The sequence below is a fragment of the Silene latifolia genome, chromosome X (assembly GCF_048544455.1).
Source record: "Silene latifolia isolate original U9 population chromosome X, ASM4854445v1, whole genome shotgun sequence".
Lineage (NCBI taxonomy): Eukaryota > Viridiplantae > Streptophyta > Magnoliopsida > Caryophyllales > Caryophyllaceae > Silene > Silene latifolia.
In genome coordinates, this window is record NC_133537.1 from 339,494,517 (window position 1) to 339,515,369 (window position 20,853).

Below are 20,853 nucleotides of genomic sequence, written 5' to 3' on the forward strand. Positions count from 1 at the left end.
TTAAATGATGTACTAGTAAGAGATAGAGGTGGCAATCGGCTCGGGTTAAGTCGGGTCGGGTCATATCGGGTTCGGGTACGTGTCATTATGAGGTCGGGTCATTTCGGGTCAAATCTCCTTGTTGGACTTTGGTGGTCACAGGCCCATTTGTGGGTTTATTAGCAACCTTGGCCCAAGTTTGATTCTTTCTGGGTTTAGTGATCCGAATAACTCCTTTTGTAATCCGAATCGACCCGTATTTCATTTAAATGGGACAAAATAATTAAATTAAGTTAAAATTTGGTATTAACTAAAAATAATTAATTTCTTTTATTTATTCGGCACATTAATAAATTTTCCGTGCCTACAACCCCATTAAAGTAAAATATTGAGCTTTTCAATAATACAATAGCAGAATATAGAATTAATATTTATAACTAATGTCGAAAAGATTAAATTAAACAACGAAAACAGAAAATACAAATCGTGGATGGTCTTATTAATAAATCAAAAAAATTACAAGAAAAAAAAGTTGAAGAAATTATTAGGATAAATCAATGGCAAAATAAAAACTTACCGAAAGATGAACTTAATTATTCAGATAACAAAACATATCGACATTTAAAATTTTCATGTAGGTAGATTAAAATCCTAGGAGAAGGTAAAATGGAATTAGATCTAGAATGATATGGGGTGTGACTTGAAGGAGAATGGGGAGGGTGGTGTACTGGTGGCAAGATAGGGGTAAAATAAATCTAGAGTTAAAGTAAAATGTAAAATATGGAGTGTATTGCTGATAAACATTAAAGGAATGGGGAATATGGGTTAAATGAACTAAACATGGGGGTATTATTTTCCATGTTAATTGGGCTTTATTTTAGCTTGATGGAGTGTATTACGTATGAGTCATTGATTACAAAAAGGGTATTGTTTTACTTCAAAAAAAAAGGGGTATTGTGAGTTAGCGAAGAATTATACTCTTAATGGGTTAGGAGGATGGGTTACGAGTTTTGTTATTTTGGGTTCGAGTAAAAAAAATGTATTGGGTTTATTTTAGGTTTGTCAGATACGGGTTTGTATGGGTTGAGTTTATACGAGTTTCGAACAACTTAGGGTCAGAAACGAGTTACATTATTGACTTTTTTTTGCAGATATTTATTTTCTTTAATTTTAATTATAAGCATATGTCATTTTTAGCTTTTATAATTATCTAATATATAATATTAGTACAAATAAACATTTTTCGTATAATATATTCAATAACGGTATGCTATATGAAGTACTGAATTGATACGTAACAAATAGGCTAGACCTGGCAAAATGGGTCAACGGGTCGCCGGTCGGGCCTATTGGCGTCGGGTTAGTTCGGGTCTCTCATTGATTTCGGGTCGGGGCGGGTCATTTCGGGTTTTGAGTTTGTTGGTCCGGGTCTATTTCGGGTTGTTTCGGGTTGGGTCATTTTCGGGGTCAATGAATAATAGAGAAATAGCCACTTCAAGTCTTTTTTGTTCAATTAGAATTATATTTTGTCGGTTCATATTCGGGTCGGGTCAATTCGGGTTTTAGGGTAACATTTGGGTGATGTAGTTTGGGTCACTTCGGGTCTCGGGCCCGTCTTTTCGAGTCGGGCTGCTTTTGGCAGGTCTACAAATAGTGACTATATTTGATAAACTTTGCTTCGAAACAAATACTCCGTATAAGTATATTTTGCTTCAAAATTTTAAAAGTTTAGATTATTTTTATCAAGTTAAATTATTTTTATCAATTTATTATATCCATTACTTCTCTTAATTGCATATATTCGTTATTTTTTTTTTTTTTTTTTTTTGTCAATCGAATCGCGCAGTTAGTCGCATTACAATAGAGGGGAGGGGGGATTCGAACCTGGGACCTATTGTCCACAATACCTCCGTCTTAACCACTAGACTAAGACATCTTCGGTATTACTTCTTTTAATTGCACAAATCTGTTATTGTATCATTTTCTTTATTATATCCGACATTACTTCTTTTAATTATTTTTAGCAATTGATTATATCGGATATTCAGATTAATGAGTGATTGAAAGGACGTATGGGAGCGAGGTTGTTTTTGGGCATTTTGTCTCACAAAATGGTATCCGTCTACAACTTAAGACGGATAGTGCCCGTCTTAAGTAAGAATTTGTGAAGGCGAAGGGATGTGACGAGCTTGAAGACAAGTGGGTTAACTAAAGTCAGAGACTCATAGAGTCATAGCTCATAGGAAAGACGGAAAAGTGTTACAAGCAAGGGAAAAGCTTGAGTTTTGGTTTATTTCTATTGCGCTACTGTTTTAGATTGGGGGTGTTGGGTCTATTCGTAGTGAGGTCGATAGACATTACGGTATGGGTAGATCCGTAGAATGATCAAGTTTTTTTTGCTTTGGTTTTTTATCCGGTAACTTTGTTAAATTACAAGGTTTGTTATGTATAATCTCCTAAATATGAGATATAAAAGTTAAATCATATTTTTTTCAGCATTTTTTAATAACAATTATCAAAATAACCATCCCGTGCAATTTGCACGGGTTTAAGACTAGTATTCTTATATTTGAAATACTCATATTTTTTTTTAAGCTGTACCCTTCTTTTGAAAAAAAAAACCTTGACAGGTCATAACTCTCGGCCATGATTACGGCGACTTTTTTTCAACGGGAGATCTGGTAAATACGATCAATATGAAAAAATTGGCCTTTCGGAACTTGAGGCCAAGATACGGTCGGTCAAGTTTCTTCGGTTAAAAGAGTTTGACTAACCATAACTTTTGAAACAAGTACCTAAAGTGACAAAAAAAAAAAAAAAAAAAAATTGAATCAAAGATCTTGTAAAATTCTGTATTTTTAGCATTGAGTCGATATAATCATTGCAGCATAGCCGTAGTAATCCATGGCGATCAACGTGTTTGGGACACCCATAACGAACACACCACTGAAAGGAATGACGGAGTATCTCAACAGGCCGCTACAGGCGGAAGACAGAGCTAGAGTGGCTATGGAGTGGAAGAACACAGAAGGCAAGCATACAGAAGCTCGGAATTTTGTTGATACTGAGAGTAGCCACATACGAATACACCTCCTGTGTCTCGATGTCTCCCTTCCCTTCGATACTTCAAAACGGTCAGTGGGGCGGTTTCCTCCACGAGGTTACTTCTCCAGAGTCTTTTGTGGCCCTTGTTTATGAAGGCACACATGCTTCTACATCCCGACAGTGGGTCATAGGTTGGTTTCAGACTATTTCCGCTTACAACAGGGTATGTTTTACCATTACTACTTCCCAACAATAATTAGTCTTGTGTGATATTGTTTGGATTAATGGTGCAATCGGTTTCACGTCTATATCTGATTTTTTGCAGTGCTACGGTGAGATTCGTCCCAAAGGACATTACTCCATGAGATCGCCCAATAATGTACGCGACTCCCTCAAATCTCTCATTGAGGGTTCAGACATTGCTCATACAGCCCAAGGCGAAGGAGGCGTAATCTTTTCTTCCATGGGAAATACAGGTCTTCCCATATATGAAGCTATCTTGACACTGGAAGGTGCTATAAATGAACCATAACAGCATCGATGTGTGGTTTGTATTTGACACGAAGTATATTATAGGAAGTGTGACTATATAGTTACACTTTCTATAATATACTTCGTGTCGATGTGTGGTTTGTAAGAGTGTGACCTTACCGGTGGCGATATGTGGTTTGTATTTGACTCGTGTAAATGTTATACGGAGTATACTGTAATATATATTACCGGTATGGCGTTTGTAATATACCGTTTGAAAATTGGGTTCTTAATATTTGAGTTCGTGTGTTCAGGTGATGTGTCGATAATATTTTGTGAGAGTATTTTTCTACTTCTTTGGAAAATCCGGTAGTTTGATTATGTCGTCGAGAATGGGTCTAACAATCCGGTAGTTTAATACGGAGTATTAAAGAACGTTCAATTGGCAGGGGTAACTACATTAACGTTGTCCCGGTCTTCGATACGACCGTTTCCTTGTACTCTATGTAATTGGCAGGGGTAACTACATTAACGTTGCCCTATTGTTCCGCAATTTATTAGACAATCAAATTATACAATAAGACCGTTATATAGTGTACAACGGCTTTAATTAAAGCATATGAAAATTACAAACGAAGTCAACATATTACTGACCGTTATACACCACACAAGTATACAACGGTCTTACACAAGAATTAAAAGCGAAAGTAAAGAGTGGATAACGGCAAGGAATCAGACTAAGCAGCAGCCACCAGAGTAGTTGGAGCACCCTTGTAAGCGAGTTGACGAGCCAAAAGAGCTCCGTCAGGCATGGGAGCAGCATAAACCGCTTGATAACGAGGATGATTTGGAATGAAAGGCTTCTTAGGTTCATCGCCTTTCACAGTAATAGCACCACCAGTGTGCTTCCCCCCTGACCCGAAGATCTTATCGACAACATATCCAGCTAAAATCCCAAGCGCCATACCGATTCCAAACCCAGTAACAAACGCTGCCAGGCCCACGAATGCTGCGGTGGCTGCTGTCTCTGCCACCCCAATTGCAGTTACCAGATAGGTTGCCACTGCTGCCCCTGAAATTTCTCCTATGTACCCGCCTGCCCAACCTGCCCCAAATTCTGCGGCCTCCTTGACAGTTGTTTGCAGCTTGTGATCCGACGAGTAGATGTCCCACGCTGACATGGCTAGTGTGAATATTAGTAGCCCTTTCCCTATTTTATCAGCCACCTTGTACGCCGTGTTTTCCAAGAATGTTCCTCTTCCTGATGATTTGATGATTTCGTCGTACACCTTCACATTGTGTACCCCATGGTTAGTCAAGTCTATAAGTAAAATGATTTTTGAGTTATTGGTGATATGAATTCACCAGAAAATCCTATACCCGACTGTGAGAATACATCAAAAAAAAAAAAGACTTCGTTTTTTGATGCTGAAAGAGGAGAGGACCAATAACTAAAGAAAAATGGCAGGTGGAACAAATTGAAAAGAAGGATCAAATTACTCATCAAGTTCATTCTTAAAATAGAAAGAACAACAAATGACTGAGACACCCAAAAATGGAAAAGTACAACAAATAACCGGGACAGAGGGAGAACTAATTAAATTTGCGCAATATAAACATAGTCATAATCAGCTAGCATAATCAATCAATCAATATTATATATTAATTTCAGAAACCAAGGGACTTCCTTGTAATTAAATAAATCTATACACATTAATTATAATATATAGTTTTAAATTGCCAGCTAGTTTTAAATTGCCAGCGCCGTGTGATGGACATGAAGAAGGGATTTCAATGTAAATATTATATAGTTTTGGTTAAAAGTATAAATTTAGAGAATACTAGAATATGGCGAGTTTCCTTAAAATAAACGGGTCCCACTTATGATATTAATTAGTATAAATAAGTTAATTATTTAACATACATAAATATAATATAAGTATATGTTATATTTTGGAAACTATTAAAAGGTAAGTAAATCAATTCAGATTTTCAAAAAATATAATATTCCATAAGTCATTAAATTTGTAATTTAATTAGTAAATAATAAAGATTGCTCTTAAATAATATTCTAATCTAATATTTCAGATTTATTTAAATATATAACTCTAATACAACTATATAATCAACTATTATGATAGTAACCTTCCATATAAATGCGGGAGTAGTGAAAGAAAAAATAATGACGGCGGGAGAAGTGAAAGTAATAGTAATCACAACACATGTAATGAAAGTAACAGTAGGAACAACGGAAAGAGTATGAAAAATTAACTAACAATTCAATTTTAAGAAAATATTAATTTATTTAAATATACGAGCTTGACAAAACTAACAGTTAACCGTAAAAATAGCAGGAATAATAAAACAAACAACAGTAACCGAAGAAGTAGTGAACGTAATAGTTTTAACTTGAGATGTAGTGAAAGTGATAATACTAACAACGGGAGAGCTGAACGTGTCTCATAATTTGTTGATTAATTTTACCTCTCATCATAATTTCAATATATAAATTGTAGATGTATGTGTTAACCAAATTTAGAGAAATCATATTTCATAGAAAATTAAATTTAAATGTTAAATAAAGGTAGCCCGAGCGTAGCCGGGCACCAAACCTAGTACTATATATTAAATCCAGAAACCAAAGGATTTCAATGTAATTAAAGAAAGTTATACAAATTAATTATACTATATAGTTTAAATCACTAGCACCGTGTGATGGACCCGATTAAGGGATCTCAATGCAAATATTATATAATTTAGGTTAAAGTTAAATTAGATAGAAGCTTGATTATTTTCCTAAACATTTGTAAGAGACGAAAACATGGTAAATTTCCTTAAAATAAAATAATTAATTAAGATGGTCAATTTCCTTAAAATAAAATAATTAATTAATATGGTCAATTTCAAAGAGATTAAGAGAAAGAAGATAGCTTGATAATTTTCCTAAATATTTATAGAAAACTAGAAGATGGTCAATTTCCTTAAAATAAAATAATTAATTAGTATAAACATGCACACTTATGGTATTACATAAAATTATATACTCCGTATTAAATTTAAAATTTATGCAATTTTATTAAACTTCATTATAATTTATTAGATGTATAAAGATGTTAATTATTTAACATACAAAAATATAATATAAGTAGGTTATAAATAATTCAAGTTAGATTCCATAATATATAATATTGGATAATTTTTTCGTTGATTTAACGCATATATGTAATATATTTATATAAATATATAATCTTCTTAAAATTGCATGCTACGTAGTAAAAATAATTTTGTCAGTAAAGAAAAGAATTGTAATAACATTGGATATATTTATATGATAGTAATCACTCATTTGAATAGTAAAAGTAACATTATTATGAGCGAGATTAGTGAAAGTGATAGAAACCATAACGAGAGTAGTGAAATAATCATTATTAATACGGCAATAGTAAAAGTAACAATAATTACGGCGGAAGTAGTGAAATATCAATATTAATGCGGCAATAGTGACAGTAACAATAATTACGGCGGGAGTAGGGAAAGTAACCATGATTACAGAAAGTAGTGAAATGTTATTACTATTGTTTCATTAATAAGAGTAAAATATTAATAGCGGGAGTATGAAATTTATCTCAAAATTTATTTCATCGTAATTTTAAGATATGTCATAGATAAATATATTATTGATAAACTTATGGGTTATATAACTTTAATTAATTTTATTTAATGAAAAAAAATAATGATAAGTAGAGGTAGCCCGGGCAAAGCCGGGCCACCAATACTAGTTAAATAGGAGTCTGGATACCTCTATCTTTTGTTCATCTTCCAACTGCTCGAATGGCTTGTCAAATTCAGGTCCTTTCTCCCTCACAAGTTTCTTCTGATACCTGCAAATGAAAACGACTGCTATAATCATTTGTTCACGTTTGATTAAAATATTAAGGAATTAAAATATTATCTAGCCTAATTATGAAGGGAGTAAAATAAAGAGACTTAGTAACGAGGTCTTCGAAGGAGTTGCCAGACAACTTAATGGCTTTGGAGAAATTCAGGGAAGACGGATCGGCTTTCTTAATGATAGACTTGTACATGGCTTCCTTAAAAACAGATAGCTCCTCAATAAGATCTTTTGCTTTGGACTCAATCTCCCACGGCTCAAGTGAGCCTTCGGTGAGCTCATTGATCCGTGGAATAAGGGTGTCAGCATGTCCCCTGACTTTGCTTAGGAAATCATGCCTCAGGTGCACGTTTGCCACTATCTGCATCCCGAAACCTGAAGCCATTTCGAGGTATTCCAGGTACTTCTGGACTACATCCTTGACTGGGGAATCATCCGTATTAGCTGCCTTGGCCACGCCTTTGTAGTCGTCATCAAGGAGTGCCACTACCTGATCCTGAGTTTCCCTGCTGCATCGAAGATAGTCGCTCCGGTCCCTTTCCGACCTGAACCGAATGCTCTTAATGCGCTCTTGCTCCTGCCATTGAATCAGTTTCGCCAGTGTCCGCAACTTCTCCTTTGACAGAACTGCTACTTCTTCACTCTTTTGGCTTTCCATTATTTTTCTCTCCTAACTCACTCACTCTTTTCTCCTTTTTCCTTCAGTATTTATGCTCTTCAGGAATTTTTTTTCATAAAGCCATAAAGGTGTTTAACTATTAGTCTAGTGTATTCAATAAATAATAATAATAATAATAATAATAATAGCGAAAGTATAACACTAATAACAACGGGAGTCCTGAAAGTAACATAGCTATAACGAAAAATAGTAAAAGTAATATTTTTATGATATTATGGACTTGACAAACGAGTCAATCAGGTCGGGCCAGGTCATTTTAGGGTTAACTATTATTAAGTTATTTGTTAAATATTCAGGTCGGGTTATATTAGGTCTGTTCAATTTGGGTTCAGGTCAAGTTCGGGTCTTGAGTTCAGATTTGGGTCGGGTTATTCGGTTTCGGTCATTCGGGCCGGGTTAATTTTTGTCAGGTTTAAATAGCAATGGTGAAAAAAAAAAAAAAAAATCTCATACGTATATGGAGGTAAAGGAGCCCATTAAGCTACATAATAAGGAGCTCCTTATCAGAAACCGATTTCTAGAATTATTATGCAATTTAGGTCATGTTCTTTTGGACCGAAACAAATCTGATCTGAACTGAACTTATAGGATCTGAACTGAACTTATAGGATATGAACTGAACTTGATCTGAACTGAACTTATAAGATCCGAACTTAAATTAACTTAATTTAATTTAATTTAACTTAATTATTATTATTATTATTATATTATTATTATTATTATTAATATATTTTTTTAATAAAAAGGCACAAATTATTATTATTATTGTTATTATTGTTATTATTATTATTATTACTAGTAGTAATAGTAGTCGTAGTACTACTACTACTACTTGTTAGGAGAGTACATTAAAAAAAAAAAAAAAAAAAGGTAAGATAAAACATTTGTCCGCTTTATATACATTGGTTTGTTCATACATTATACTACGATTACATTACGATAAAAAATAAATCACAAATTACATCCTTTTTTCTAACCATTAATTTCCATATTATCATAATCCTCATCATTTTCATCTTCACTATCATTATCACTCTCACTCTCAACAACGAATCCATGACCTCGCCAAATGTTTTTGGCTATGTTGTTTCGCACTTTATAATGGCCTTCTTCCGCTTTTTATCAAACATGCGTTGTAACATTCCGTTTTGGTGTTGATCTTGTTTGGTGGATTGTCTTGGTATTGAGTTTGTTAGTGAGCGTTATGGAAGAAAGACAGAGTTGGCAACACTTATGTTGTGGGTATTCGATAGTATTATGGAGTTAGTATCGAGAGGCTATGCTGTAGTTGAGAAGTAAGCATGGTTGGTGGAGTTAGTGTTAGGTGTCCATGTTTTATAGGTTGGATTGGAACTTCGGGGACGAAGTTCTTTTTAAGGAAGGAAGACTGTAATACTACGGTTTTCTAAGTCTGTTACTCGGCCGAATATGGCTTACTCGGCCGAGTAAGTGTGTCGTGTGTTTCTGGACAGACTACTGTCCAGGAATACTCGACCGAGTATCCGGTCTGACGGTGTTTATTTCCGCCGTTTGATTGTGAGAGGATTAGAGTTATATAAAATGGGATTTACAGTTTCTTAATCATTTTTACCAAAACCTAAACTTACAACATAACTTTATCATCTCCAAATCTCTCTCAAGTTCGTGGATCGTTCGTGAGTCTTGTTCATTCTTCTTTCGCGTCGATTGTGTCGGTAAGCCTCTAGTTTTATGAGCTTCGATAATTTGTCTCTTAGGGTTTGCCTTAATTTATGATTTGGGCGAAAGGGGATTTTGGCATGTAATTGGAATTATGTGATTATTGTTAGGTCGAGATTTCGTAGAAGAGCCGTTTTAGCCTGCTTGATTATCTCATTTCAGTTTGTGCTAAGGTAGGGTTTCCCTACTTGGTTTACTGTTTAATTGATTTAAGATACGTGTTGTAATTGTTTGTACGATTGATATTATAATTGATTGTTGTTGGTGGATTGGAGTATGGTGGTGTTGATGATGTTCATGAGGTGCGTCCTCGGCCGAGTGGAGTCACTTACGGGAGTGGCTTCACGCCCTAGTTTCGCCCTCTTTGGAACCCGTCACAAGAGGGGATGTGCATATTAATGAACAGGGTTATCGCTCATTTTTGAGCGGAGGCTTAGGTGGGCAAGGCTGCGGTCTCCCACTGGCAGGGCTATACACTTTAGTGTGTAGTCAGTTACGAGATATGATTGGGAGTTGGAGGTGGATTGTGATCAGCTGTTTATCTTATCGTAATTTGACTTATCTTGATTATGCAATGAACTGACCCTGTTGTTATTTTGTAAAATCTGTGATAATCCATTCGGGGATGGTGAGCAGATTGTGACAGGTGATGATGATCTTTAGCTTTGGGGACGAGATGGGAGTCATCACTTCGAGTCTAGCTTCCGTTGTCATGAGATTTACTGTTTTAGTTTCAGTCGTTTGAGTACTAGTGAACATTTGTTTTGGATTTGGTTTTGGAACATGTAGCCGTTAACTCTTCATACTTTAGTAAATGTTGTTTTTGAATGGTAACTTTGATATAATAGCCTCGGGAAACCGAGATGGTGACGGTCTCTCATGCTAGAGTGATCCTGGTAAGACACCTTATTGGTATGTGGGAGTGTCACATGCGTGCCCGAATCTACTGTTCCTTGAATGTTCACGTCATGTTGTATAATAGGTATTCCAAGAGTTTGCATCCTTATAATATTATGGAGTGTGAATGTAGAAATAATGATCGACATTTGATACATAGATAATATTTGGGGCATATTTTTTTAACACCTTCCACATTTTCTTCAATTGACCAAAAGACATTTCAAGTATACATAATTAAGAAATAAAGAATTTCGCTTACTGTAAAAAGAAGCACGAAAATCAGAAATTAGACATTAAATAAGATCAAAACGTACCTTGGTGAAACGAACAATGCCGATGGAGGTGATTAATGGGAGAGGTGATAATTAGGTGAGGGAGGGGAGTGTGGTAAATGTATTGAGTTTGTGAGGGGAGTGAATAATTTGTGTTATTAATGAAGAGTGAACTCACGGTGAAATTATTAAGTTTTTTTTTTGGTTTGTTTAAATTGTTATAAACATTTCAAATTAATTATTAATAAATATAATAGTAATATAATAAATATAATAATAATAATAATAATAATAATAATAATAACAATAATAAATAATTAATATGATAATAATGATAGTGATAACAAAGCGTCTTGCTTGATATGAGCTAATCCTGTCACAAGCTAAAGATCTCTCACAAAAAGTAAGATGAGACAAGGTGGGGGCATCCCCATGTGCTTTTCCACTCACCTCTCATGATTATTTTGTGAGAGAAAATGGTATCCGTCACAAGCTTGTGAGTTGTGACGGATATCGTCGTCTTCAATACCACATGTTTCACTAGAGTTTGATCCCATCAACTTTATTAGACGCCTTCAAGATTCGTTCCAATCCCCTATTTACTAAATGAATAAGCGAAACTCCAAATTTTCCCGCCTAAATAAAGTTTAGTTATTTTTAGCATATTCTATAAGTATGGTATATTACAATACACATGATTTTTCAGATTTATATATTTATCTCATTTAGTATTTTACATGCTACACAAAATTATCTCCAATCTTTTTATGAAATAAAAATGAATTTTTTTTTTTAGTTTAAAGTATCATACGAAAAAATTCATTGATTTTCTATGATAAAAAGTTGCGGCTAAAAATATATTATCACTAAAATTTTATAAAATAACACCTTTAATCTCTCGGAAATAGGAAAAAACTTTCATTGAAATACCCATTTCATGATTAATACGATTTAGACTTTGATTTTTTAAATCAAAATATAACGATGAGAAACGTTAAAAAAAAAATTAGTTAATTTATATTTCATAAGTATAATACACTAAAAAAAAAGTAAAACTCTATATATACCGTGAATATATATTACACGGGAGCTAAACTGGTGAAATTTTGTGATTATCTATTAGACGCCCCCACAGTGTAAGCAAAGTTGATGGTTACGAATTATTGTGAAATACTTATGTGATAATATGGTTCTAGAGGTGTATGGAAGATGTGACGTTTTGGTCGTCGGTCCCAGAGGTCGTTTTGTAAGATTCCAAGCTAATTAACTTCGAATACTCGGGAATACTCGTGTGATATCAGTCAGACGGAAAATAATAAGTATGACAGTACCATTTTAAACGGTCGGATTCGCTCTATTACTTGAAAAGAAATGGATATCCATTACTTTTAAACGGTACAGATTAAATCTTGGGACGATCTAGTGGTTGTAATTATTTCATAAAAGTAATGTTTAAATGAATGGAGAGAGAAAATATATTAAAATAAGAGTGTATTAGAGAGGTAATAGAGAGAAAGTAATGAAGAGGATACAAATCGCACTTTAAGTAACCCAAATGCAAAAAGATAAGATCTTAGGGAAAAGTGTCATCCACTCATACCCACTAGGGATGGCAATGGGTGGGATATGGATGGGGTGGAGACATATCCATATCCATATCCATTTAATTTATGATCATCCATATCCCACCCTCATCCATTTAATATTTTTTCATCCATCCATATCCATATCCACCGGGTGAAGCGGGTGGAGCGGGTACCCATTGAATATTTTCACAGCTTATAAAATTTAAAGATAATATATCGTAAAAAAATTGTGGCGATAAAATTAAAAAGCATACATAAATCAAGTAACAATATGTCTTAGCAAATAGCAACCCAGTATATATCCAACAACAAAGTGTCTTTGCAAAGCAAGTGACCATACAAATACGCCACGCTAACTACAAAGAAACCACCAATGCATTATATTATTGATTAAACTAACAAAAGTAAGTTACTTTAATTAGTGAAAATAACAATATCCACACAAACACAAGTTTTACTTTTCCTAAATAACAGTATGATATTAAAATTAAGTAAAATTTCTGATAAAAAAAATATACTTTTGAAGGGAAATCATTAATGACCTAAATAATTATTAACTTAATAAAAAATTAATTATAAATATTAATTTCGGATATCCACAGGGTGATTAAGTGGGTGAGAGACGATAATCCATATCCCACCCTAAATTCACCTATATCCATATCCTACCCTAAATTCGAAAAAAATTCGTCATCCATATCCCACCCATTTAATTTCGGGTGGATGGATATCCACAGGGTAAGGGTGAGACTGCCATCCCTAATACCCACTCGACCACTCTCCTGCATTATTATGTTTTTTTGTTGGACCTTGTGTTTCAAAAATGAACTTTTTCGTTTTTCTTTATATAATGTTGGAATTTTGGTAGAGGAAGTATTGTAAGCCCGATATTCTCCACATGGATGATTTTATTTATATGTTGAATGTGTTTATATTACATGATATTTGGGAAGACGGTATTAGTGAGACCTATTAGCTGCATGTTTGGAGCCAGGGCTACACACCTCAAATGATCCTAGCATGTCTATTTGTCCAACTATGTCGGCTAAGTTGGATCTTATACAACCTCTACACATTTTTAGGATTTTCTATAGCACATAGATTAGATATTCCTATGGATACTTCTAGACTTGATTATATCTTGATTTTTCAAGATTAATCTTTAACATATAAACCACCTATTTTTTTTTTAATAGGGCACTAGTTTAAATCTCGTTCAATACATGTGCGGTATATAAAAGTTTTAACATTTTGAAGGATTATTTATAAATTTTAAATTAACACCTTAAAAATTTTCATAATTCATCTCATTATATTTCAATTTTAGAAAAAAATTGATCTCAAACTAAAGTGAAAATGTCATGAAATATGTATTTTAATGAAAATAAAAAATTTTATACCTAAAGCTAATAATTTCATTTTATAAATATTCACACATTATTGTTGATGGGGCATATTCTTCACCGCTGACCAAGTCAACAGTTTGAGCAAGGTCAAAGATATCCACAGCAAAGTCAACGACTTAGACAGTCACTTGGGTCCCGGCCTGGCAACCAGCCAGCCGGGACACATATCCGCGTACTCATATCCAAGACCCCTCGGCCGGCCTGCCATGGGTCCATCGGCCGAGGGTAGAACGGTCTTTCCACCTGCTAGCCACTTGGCCACTACGTGACAAAAGGTGAAAGTCTATAAATACTCCTCAACCTTCATTGAGGAAAGGATCCACAATTTAACCTAAGAATCACTATTCATCTGGTAATATCTTCCTTATCTCTCTACAATACATCCTTAGCCAAGTAACAACAACTTACCTCTCTAAGTTCACTGACTTGAGCGTCGGAGTGAGTACGCACGGCCAAAGCCGAGCCCTCAGTTTGTTCATCGTTTCAGGAGACCGCAAGGAGGATTCAAGCAAAGACGTCATTCTACAAGCCACGGGTGGTAACAATACTTGCTCTGGAATTACACCCGGAACAATTGGCGCCGTCTGTGGGGAACGACACTAGAAGCTAGTCACATTCATTCCCAAACAAAAAATATAAACACAAAAAAAAACCCACCCCCAAAAGCTAAGAAGATGTCGAAACAACAAGAGGTATTCGTGACTGACGAAACCGAACTCTACCAAGATGATACCGTCCACAAATCTGGAGTTGCGCAACCCACCGCCGGTCAAGTGATTCAACCGGAGTACGGGATGCCAATAATACCAGACACTCCGCTGCCTGCCGACCAGGTCACCATCATGGGACATGTGGTTGATGCAACAAAACTGAAGATGCTCCTGGACCTAATTGGGAGTACGCCGGCTCACACTGTCACGCCGACAAGAGCGGCGGAAACCGTCCAGGAGACCAGGGCCCAGAATGTGACTCCAAGAGACTTGAATGGAGCACTGGAAGAAGCTGGCCCTGTCAAGACGCCGGGGGAGCCCAGAGCGCTAGTGGTAGACCTTAGTCCTTCCCGCACTCGCGGGAGGATGGCGTCGTCGCAGCACCGACGAGGCACCCCCCAGAGGAGTGAAAGAAGTCCGACTCGTCGGAGTCGGAGAAGAAGCCCGACTTACCATAGTCGGAGGAGAAGCCCCACCCAGTACAAGGAGAGGAGCCGGACTAGGGACGTGAGGAGCCAATCGCCGCGTGTCGTTCGACACGTGGTCGACACCCCTCGGCGCCACGTCCTAGATACCCCGTGTCGACTAAGTCGAAGTTACCACCTATAGCATACAAAGGAGAAGGCGACCCAACCGACCACGTCGAGGCTTACGAGTCTCACATGTCAGTATGGGAGCAACCCGATGAGGTTTGGTGTCAAATCTTCCCAACGACACTGCATGGGATGGCACAGAGTTGGTACAAGGGGCTACCCGACGGGTCGGTATACTGTTACGCCGACCTAAAGGACACGTTCCTAGCCCAAAGTATTCCGCAACAAGAGGAGGGCCGTGGAGACATCGGACCTCCCGACTATCGACGGGAGGGAGGCGAGTCTCTCCGGTTATGTGAAGAGGTTCGACGCCAAGGTTCAAGCAAATTCGTGAGTCGAAGCAATGAACTGGCACCTTCGCGGCTGATGAAAGGCCTCCCAAGGGGAGACCTAAAAAACGAGCTCATCAAATGCGGCGGCCTGACCTTGGACGCCGCCAGAAAATTGGCTGATCAAGCCATTAAAGTAGAGGACTATCACAAAACCTGGGTAGGCCCTAGCGAGGCCAAACCCTCAGAAAAGAAGAGCCGGCGGGAGGACAACCTGGATGAAGGACGCCGTGACAATAATCGGTCACGGCCTGGTGAGAGACGCCGCGACAATAATAGGTCACGGTCTGACAAGTCCGCCAGGAAACAGAGCTCGGCAGGCGCCGGGGGGAGTTCGGGAACGTACTACCAGCAGCGGTACAAAGATCGTACCCCCCTGGTCGTATCGGCCGCGGAGGTCTTCGCCCTGAGCAAGAACGAGGGCCAGAAATGGGAAAGGCCCCCCAAGCCAAAGGGGGACGGTGACACGAGCCAGTACTGTGAGTACCACGGCCACACCGGTCACCTTATCGACAACCGCAGCATCGAAGAATGCCATTGAAGAGCTGATCCGGAAGGGGAGCCTCGGCAAGTATGTGGCCAAAGGCCAAAAGACTGATGCCAGCGGTTCAGATAAGAAATCCGTCTTTGAACGGATAGGAGTGATCCATGTTGTCATCGGGGGCAACGAGAACGGTGGGTCCGCTCATGGGTACAAACGGCACCTGAACGACCTGTATCAGACCATCAACTTTGTGCCCAACACAGCGGTCCCCGCTTCCAACATCCCCGACATGACTATTGGGAAGAAGGACTATGCGGGAGTCATTGCCCCTCACAGCGACCCACTTGTAGTCCACTTGGACATATCCAACCACCTGGTCAAGAGGTGCCTGATTGACACAGGCGCCTACACGAACATCATGTTCAGGGAATGCTTTCTCAACCTCGGTCTGAAGGTTGAAAACTTAAGCCCCTGCACCAGCCCACTGTACAACTTTTCTGGGGTCGGCCTGGTACCCCTGGGGTTAATCAGACTGCCGGTGATGTTCGGCAAGGGGTATGCGGCCAAGAATGTCCTAGCTGAGTTCGTGGTCATTGACGGCTCGTCCGCCTACAACGTTGTCGTAGGCCGAGTCACGCTAAGCGAGGCTGACGCGGTGATGTCCATCCGGGCCCTGACACTGATGTATGTCTCGGACCGGGGGGAAGCGCATAAACTCGTCTCCAAGGACGAGAAGGACGAAGTGGTCAATGTCCAGATATCCGCCAGAGGGTGCAACATGCAATCCTTCAAAGCGGCGAAGAAATCAGATAAGGGAAAAAGCCCGTCCTTACAACAAGAGGGCAACTTCATGGAGGCGACCGACGGCTGACTAAGGAGGGTGTGTCTTTGGCGAGCCATGAGGACACTGACAACCTCGGGAAAAACTCTGTATAGCGGCGGAGGTGTCCAAGACAGCTGTAGACACCCCGACGCATGTTTAAATCTAGTGTAGAATAATCCAAGTTTTTCGCCAAAGTGTTCATTTTTCCATAGCCACCCTCAAGAGATAGACGCCAGCTCACACTGTCACATCGACAAGAGCGGCGGTCATCAACAAGAAGCAGACTACCGTCGCAGTCACCCCAAGTAGTAGACGCCACGGCAGTCACCCCAAGAGGTAGGCGCCGTCGCAGTCACTCCAAGTGGTAGACGCCACGGCCGTCATCCTCAAGAGATAGACGCCAGCTCACACTGTCACATCGACAAGAGCGGCGGTCATCAACAAGAAGCAGACTACCGTCGCAGTCACCCCAAGTAGTAGACGCCACGGCAGTCACCCCAAGAGGTAGGCGCCGTCGCAGTCACTCCAAGTGGTAGACGCCACGGCCATCATCATCAAGAAATAGACGCCAGCTCACACTGTCACATCGACAAGAGCGGCAGTCATCAACAAGAAGCAGACTACCGTCGCAGTCACCCCAAGTAGTAGACGCCACGGCAGTCACCCCAAGAGGTAGACGTCGTCGCAGTCACTCCAAGTGGTAGACGCCACGGCCGTCATCATCAAGAAATAGACGCCAGCTCACACTGTCGCATCGACAAGAGCGGCGGTCATCAACAAGAAGCAGACTACCGTCGCAGTCACCCCAAGTAGTAGACGCCACGGCAGTCACCCCAAGAGGTAGGCGTCGTCGCAGTCACTCCAAGTGGTAGACGCCACGGCCGTCATCATCAAGAAATAGACGCCAGCTCACACTGTCACATCGACAAGAGCGGCGGTCATCAACAAGAAGCAGACTACCGTCGCAGTCACCCCAAGTAGTAGACGCCACGGCAGTCACCCCAAGAGGTAGACGCCGTCGCAGTCACTCCAAGTGGTAGACGCCACGGCCGTCGTAACCAAGAAGCAGACGCCGGCTCACACTGTCACACCGACAAGAGCGGCAATTACCCTCAGGAAGCAGACGCTGCGACAGTTACGGCCAGCGCAGTTGATGCTCGCAAAAGCGATCAAAACGCCTTAAAAGCGTTTAAACACAGTTGGGATGCGCACTCTAGACTGCCTCGGCCGGGCCGAGGCGGAGGCAAAAAGACAACTCAGACGAAGACGAAAAAAGACCTCGGCCAAGCCAGGGGCAAAGTGAAGACGCTAAATACGGTTGATACGCTCAACTATTAGCGCAAGGAAACTCAAAGTGAGGTAAAGACCTCGGCCAAGCCAGAGGCAAAGTGAAGACGCTAAGTACAGTTGATACGCTCAACTATTAGCGCAAGGAAACTCAAAGTGAGGTAAAGACCTCGGCCAAGCCAGAGGCAAAGTGAAGACGCTAAGTACAGTTGATACGCTCAACTATTAGTGCAAGGAAACTCAAAGTGAGGTAAAGACCTCGGCCAAGCCGAAGGCAAAAGAAACGAACTCTTATTAAAAATGATAACAAATTACAAGTAAGGAGAATACAGACGACGGCCGTCCCCATAGGGATAAGCCAAAACACAACCTACCAAAGTTGTACAAAATACAGGGAAAGAAAAGCAAAAAGTTACAAACATGTCATTTGAAGCACCAAAAGATGGCAGGGAGGAAGGGCTTAATAATTGGCTCCCGAACAGCTGAGGCCATCCGAGATACCGGGTGAGCCTGGTGACGACCGCCCGTCTCCCTATGCCTGGCGCTGCTTGCCGTCAGCAGCGGTAGCAGCATCTTCTTCGATGGGCAACCCAGCGGCGTTCTTAGCAGCCTCAGCTTCAGCAGCCTCCGCCTTAGCCTCAGCAGCCTCAGCTGCCCTCATTCTCTCGGCTTCCTCCTTGGCCGCCTTAGCCTTCTCAGCAAGGGCCGCCTTCTCCGCGGCCGCCTCTTTCTCTATCTTCACCCTCACCGCCTCCTTGGCCTTCTCCACCACGGCTTTCTCCTTAGCTTCGAGCTTATCGTCAAACAGCTCGTCAAATTTACCCCACGGAATGTCAATCGTTGCAACAGTCAAACGTCAATCAATGCAACAGTGATCAAGCGTCTTCAAACCGCCCCTTCATATCTCTGCCTATTCATCTTCCTCAACAAATTCCTAAGTATCTGCTCTCAGCCGGCCACATGATCAACCAAGTTTGAAAGCACCGGCCAAGGGGCAATCAAAAACAACTGGTACTCTCAACCCTGGTCTCGGCCAGCGTCACTTTCTTTTCCACATCGGATGCCCTTTAACACATCCATGTGGAGGGGGGATATGGTACGGCCTAAGCAGAACCAGGCCGAGGTAGAAGAAGCCGATACAGAAAAAAATTTACAAACTACTTGCGCAGAATATACGCTCGACACACATCGGAGCCCATACCACGGCATAGACTACGCTGGGGGCAAATTGATGGGGCATATTCTGCACCGCTGACCAAGTCAACAGTTTGAGCAAGGTCAAAGATATCCACAGCAAAGTCAACGACTTAGACAGTCACTTGGGTCCCGGCCTGGCAACCAGCCAGCCGGGACACATATCCGCGTACTCATATCCAAGACCCCTCGGCCGGCCTGCCATGGGTCCATCGGCCGAGGGTAGAACGGTCTTTCCACCTGCTAGCCACTTGGCCACTACGTGACAAAAGGTGAAAGTCTATAAATACTCCTCAACCTTCATTGAGGAAAGGATCCACAATTTAACCTAAGAATCACTATTCATCTGGTAATATCTTCCTTATCTCTCTACAATACATCCTTAGCCAAGTAACAACAACTTACCTCTCTAAGTTCACTGACTTGAGCGTCGGAGTGAGTACGCTCGGCCAAAGCCGAGCCCTCAGTTTGTTCATCGTTTCAGGAGACCGCAAGGAGGATTCAAGCAAAGACGTCATTCTACAAGCCACGGGTGGTAACAATACTTGCTCTGGAATTACACCCGGAACAATTGTAATGACTTTTTTTCTCGTGAAATTAGGCTTTTTCGAGCAAGACCTAATTGGGCAAAAAAATCTCGTTATAAAAATTATGAAGATAATATAATTAGATTCGTGGTCAAAAATGCTTTCATCAGGGTATATATTTCATATCATTTTATAAAAGAGATTTAGGTTATGTCGAATGCTATATAAATCGTTGATCTCTTATTATAATTGCGACGAACGATTATTATCAATAATACTATGATTACCTTAATGCTTTCCCCCCTCTCGAATTCTAATAATGAAAATTCATTATCCATATTATCTAAGGTCAAAATATTAAAATCTTGACCAAAAAGTCAAATTGAAAAAAAAAGGTTAAAAATAAGAGGGAGTTTTTAGTGTATAATTTATAGATTTTGAACTAATAGTTTACTAATCTTTCACGTTTCATTCTTATATTTTAATTTGAGGAAAAAAAAATTAACTACATAAATAGTTAATTAAAAAATAGTAAATTATGAGACAAAATAGGAACCGAGTGGCTAGTTGTCTTGGGGTAACTGAAGTGAAGGAGTAGGACAGATATTTAGGACTACCTACGACTATTGGAAGGTCAAATAAGGTGATTACTGATATTCTATGTGACAAGCTTGGCAAAATATTACATGGTTGATGCTGGAAAATTTTATCTAAGGCGGGTAGAGGGAGGTTCTCAGAAAGGCAATTGTCAATTCACTCTCAACCTATGTGATCAGAATGTGTAAAATTCCGACGCATTTTTTAGATGAGCTTTGATAGATGGTTTCTCGGTTTTGGTGGGGGCATGGAGAGGGCGTAGGGGGATTTCGTGTGTGGCTTGGTCTAAGTTATAACGTCCGAAGTGTGAAGGGGGGTTGGGGTTCCATGATTTTAGCTTGTTCAACCTTGAGTTGCTTGGGAAACAAGTGTGGCGCTTGC

At 39.5% G+C, this 20,853-nt stretch overlaps 1 protein-coding gene across 1 annotated transcript; it reads right to left on the reverse strand.

Annotated features, from left to right (window-relative positions):
* Positions 1 to 4,023: 4,023 nt before the first annotated feature.
* On the reverse strand, positions 4,024 to 8,103 carry LOC141619340 (uncharacterized). Its single transcript, XM_074436364.1, has 3 exons — positions 7,483 to 8,103; positions 7,295 to 7,376; positions 4,024 to 4,784 (listed from the first exon to the last, which is right to left on the reverse strand). The coding sequence occupies exons 1-3, from the start codon at positions 8,043 to 8,045 to the stop codon at positions 4,233 to 4,235; spliced, it is 1,197 nt and encodes a 398-aa protein (XP_074292465.1). The 5' UTR covers positions 8,046 to 8,103; the 3' UTR covers positions 4,024 to 4,232.
* Positions 8,104 to 20,853: the final 12,750 nt, after the last annotated feature.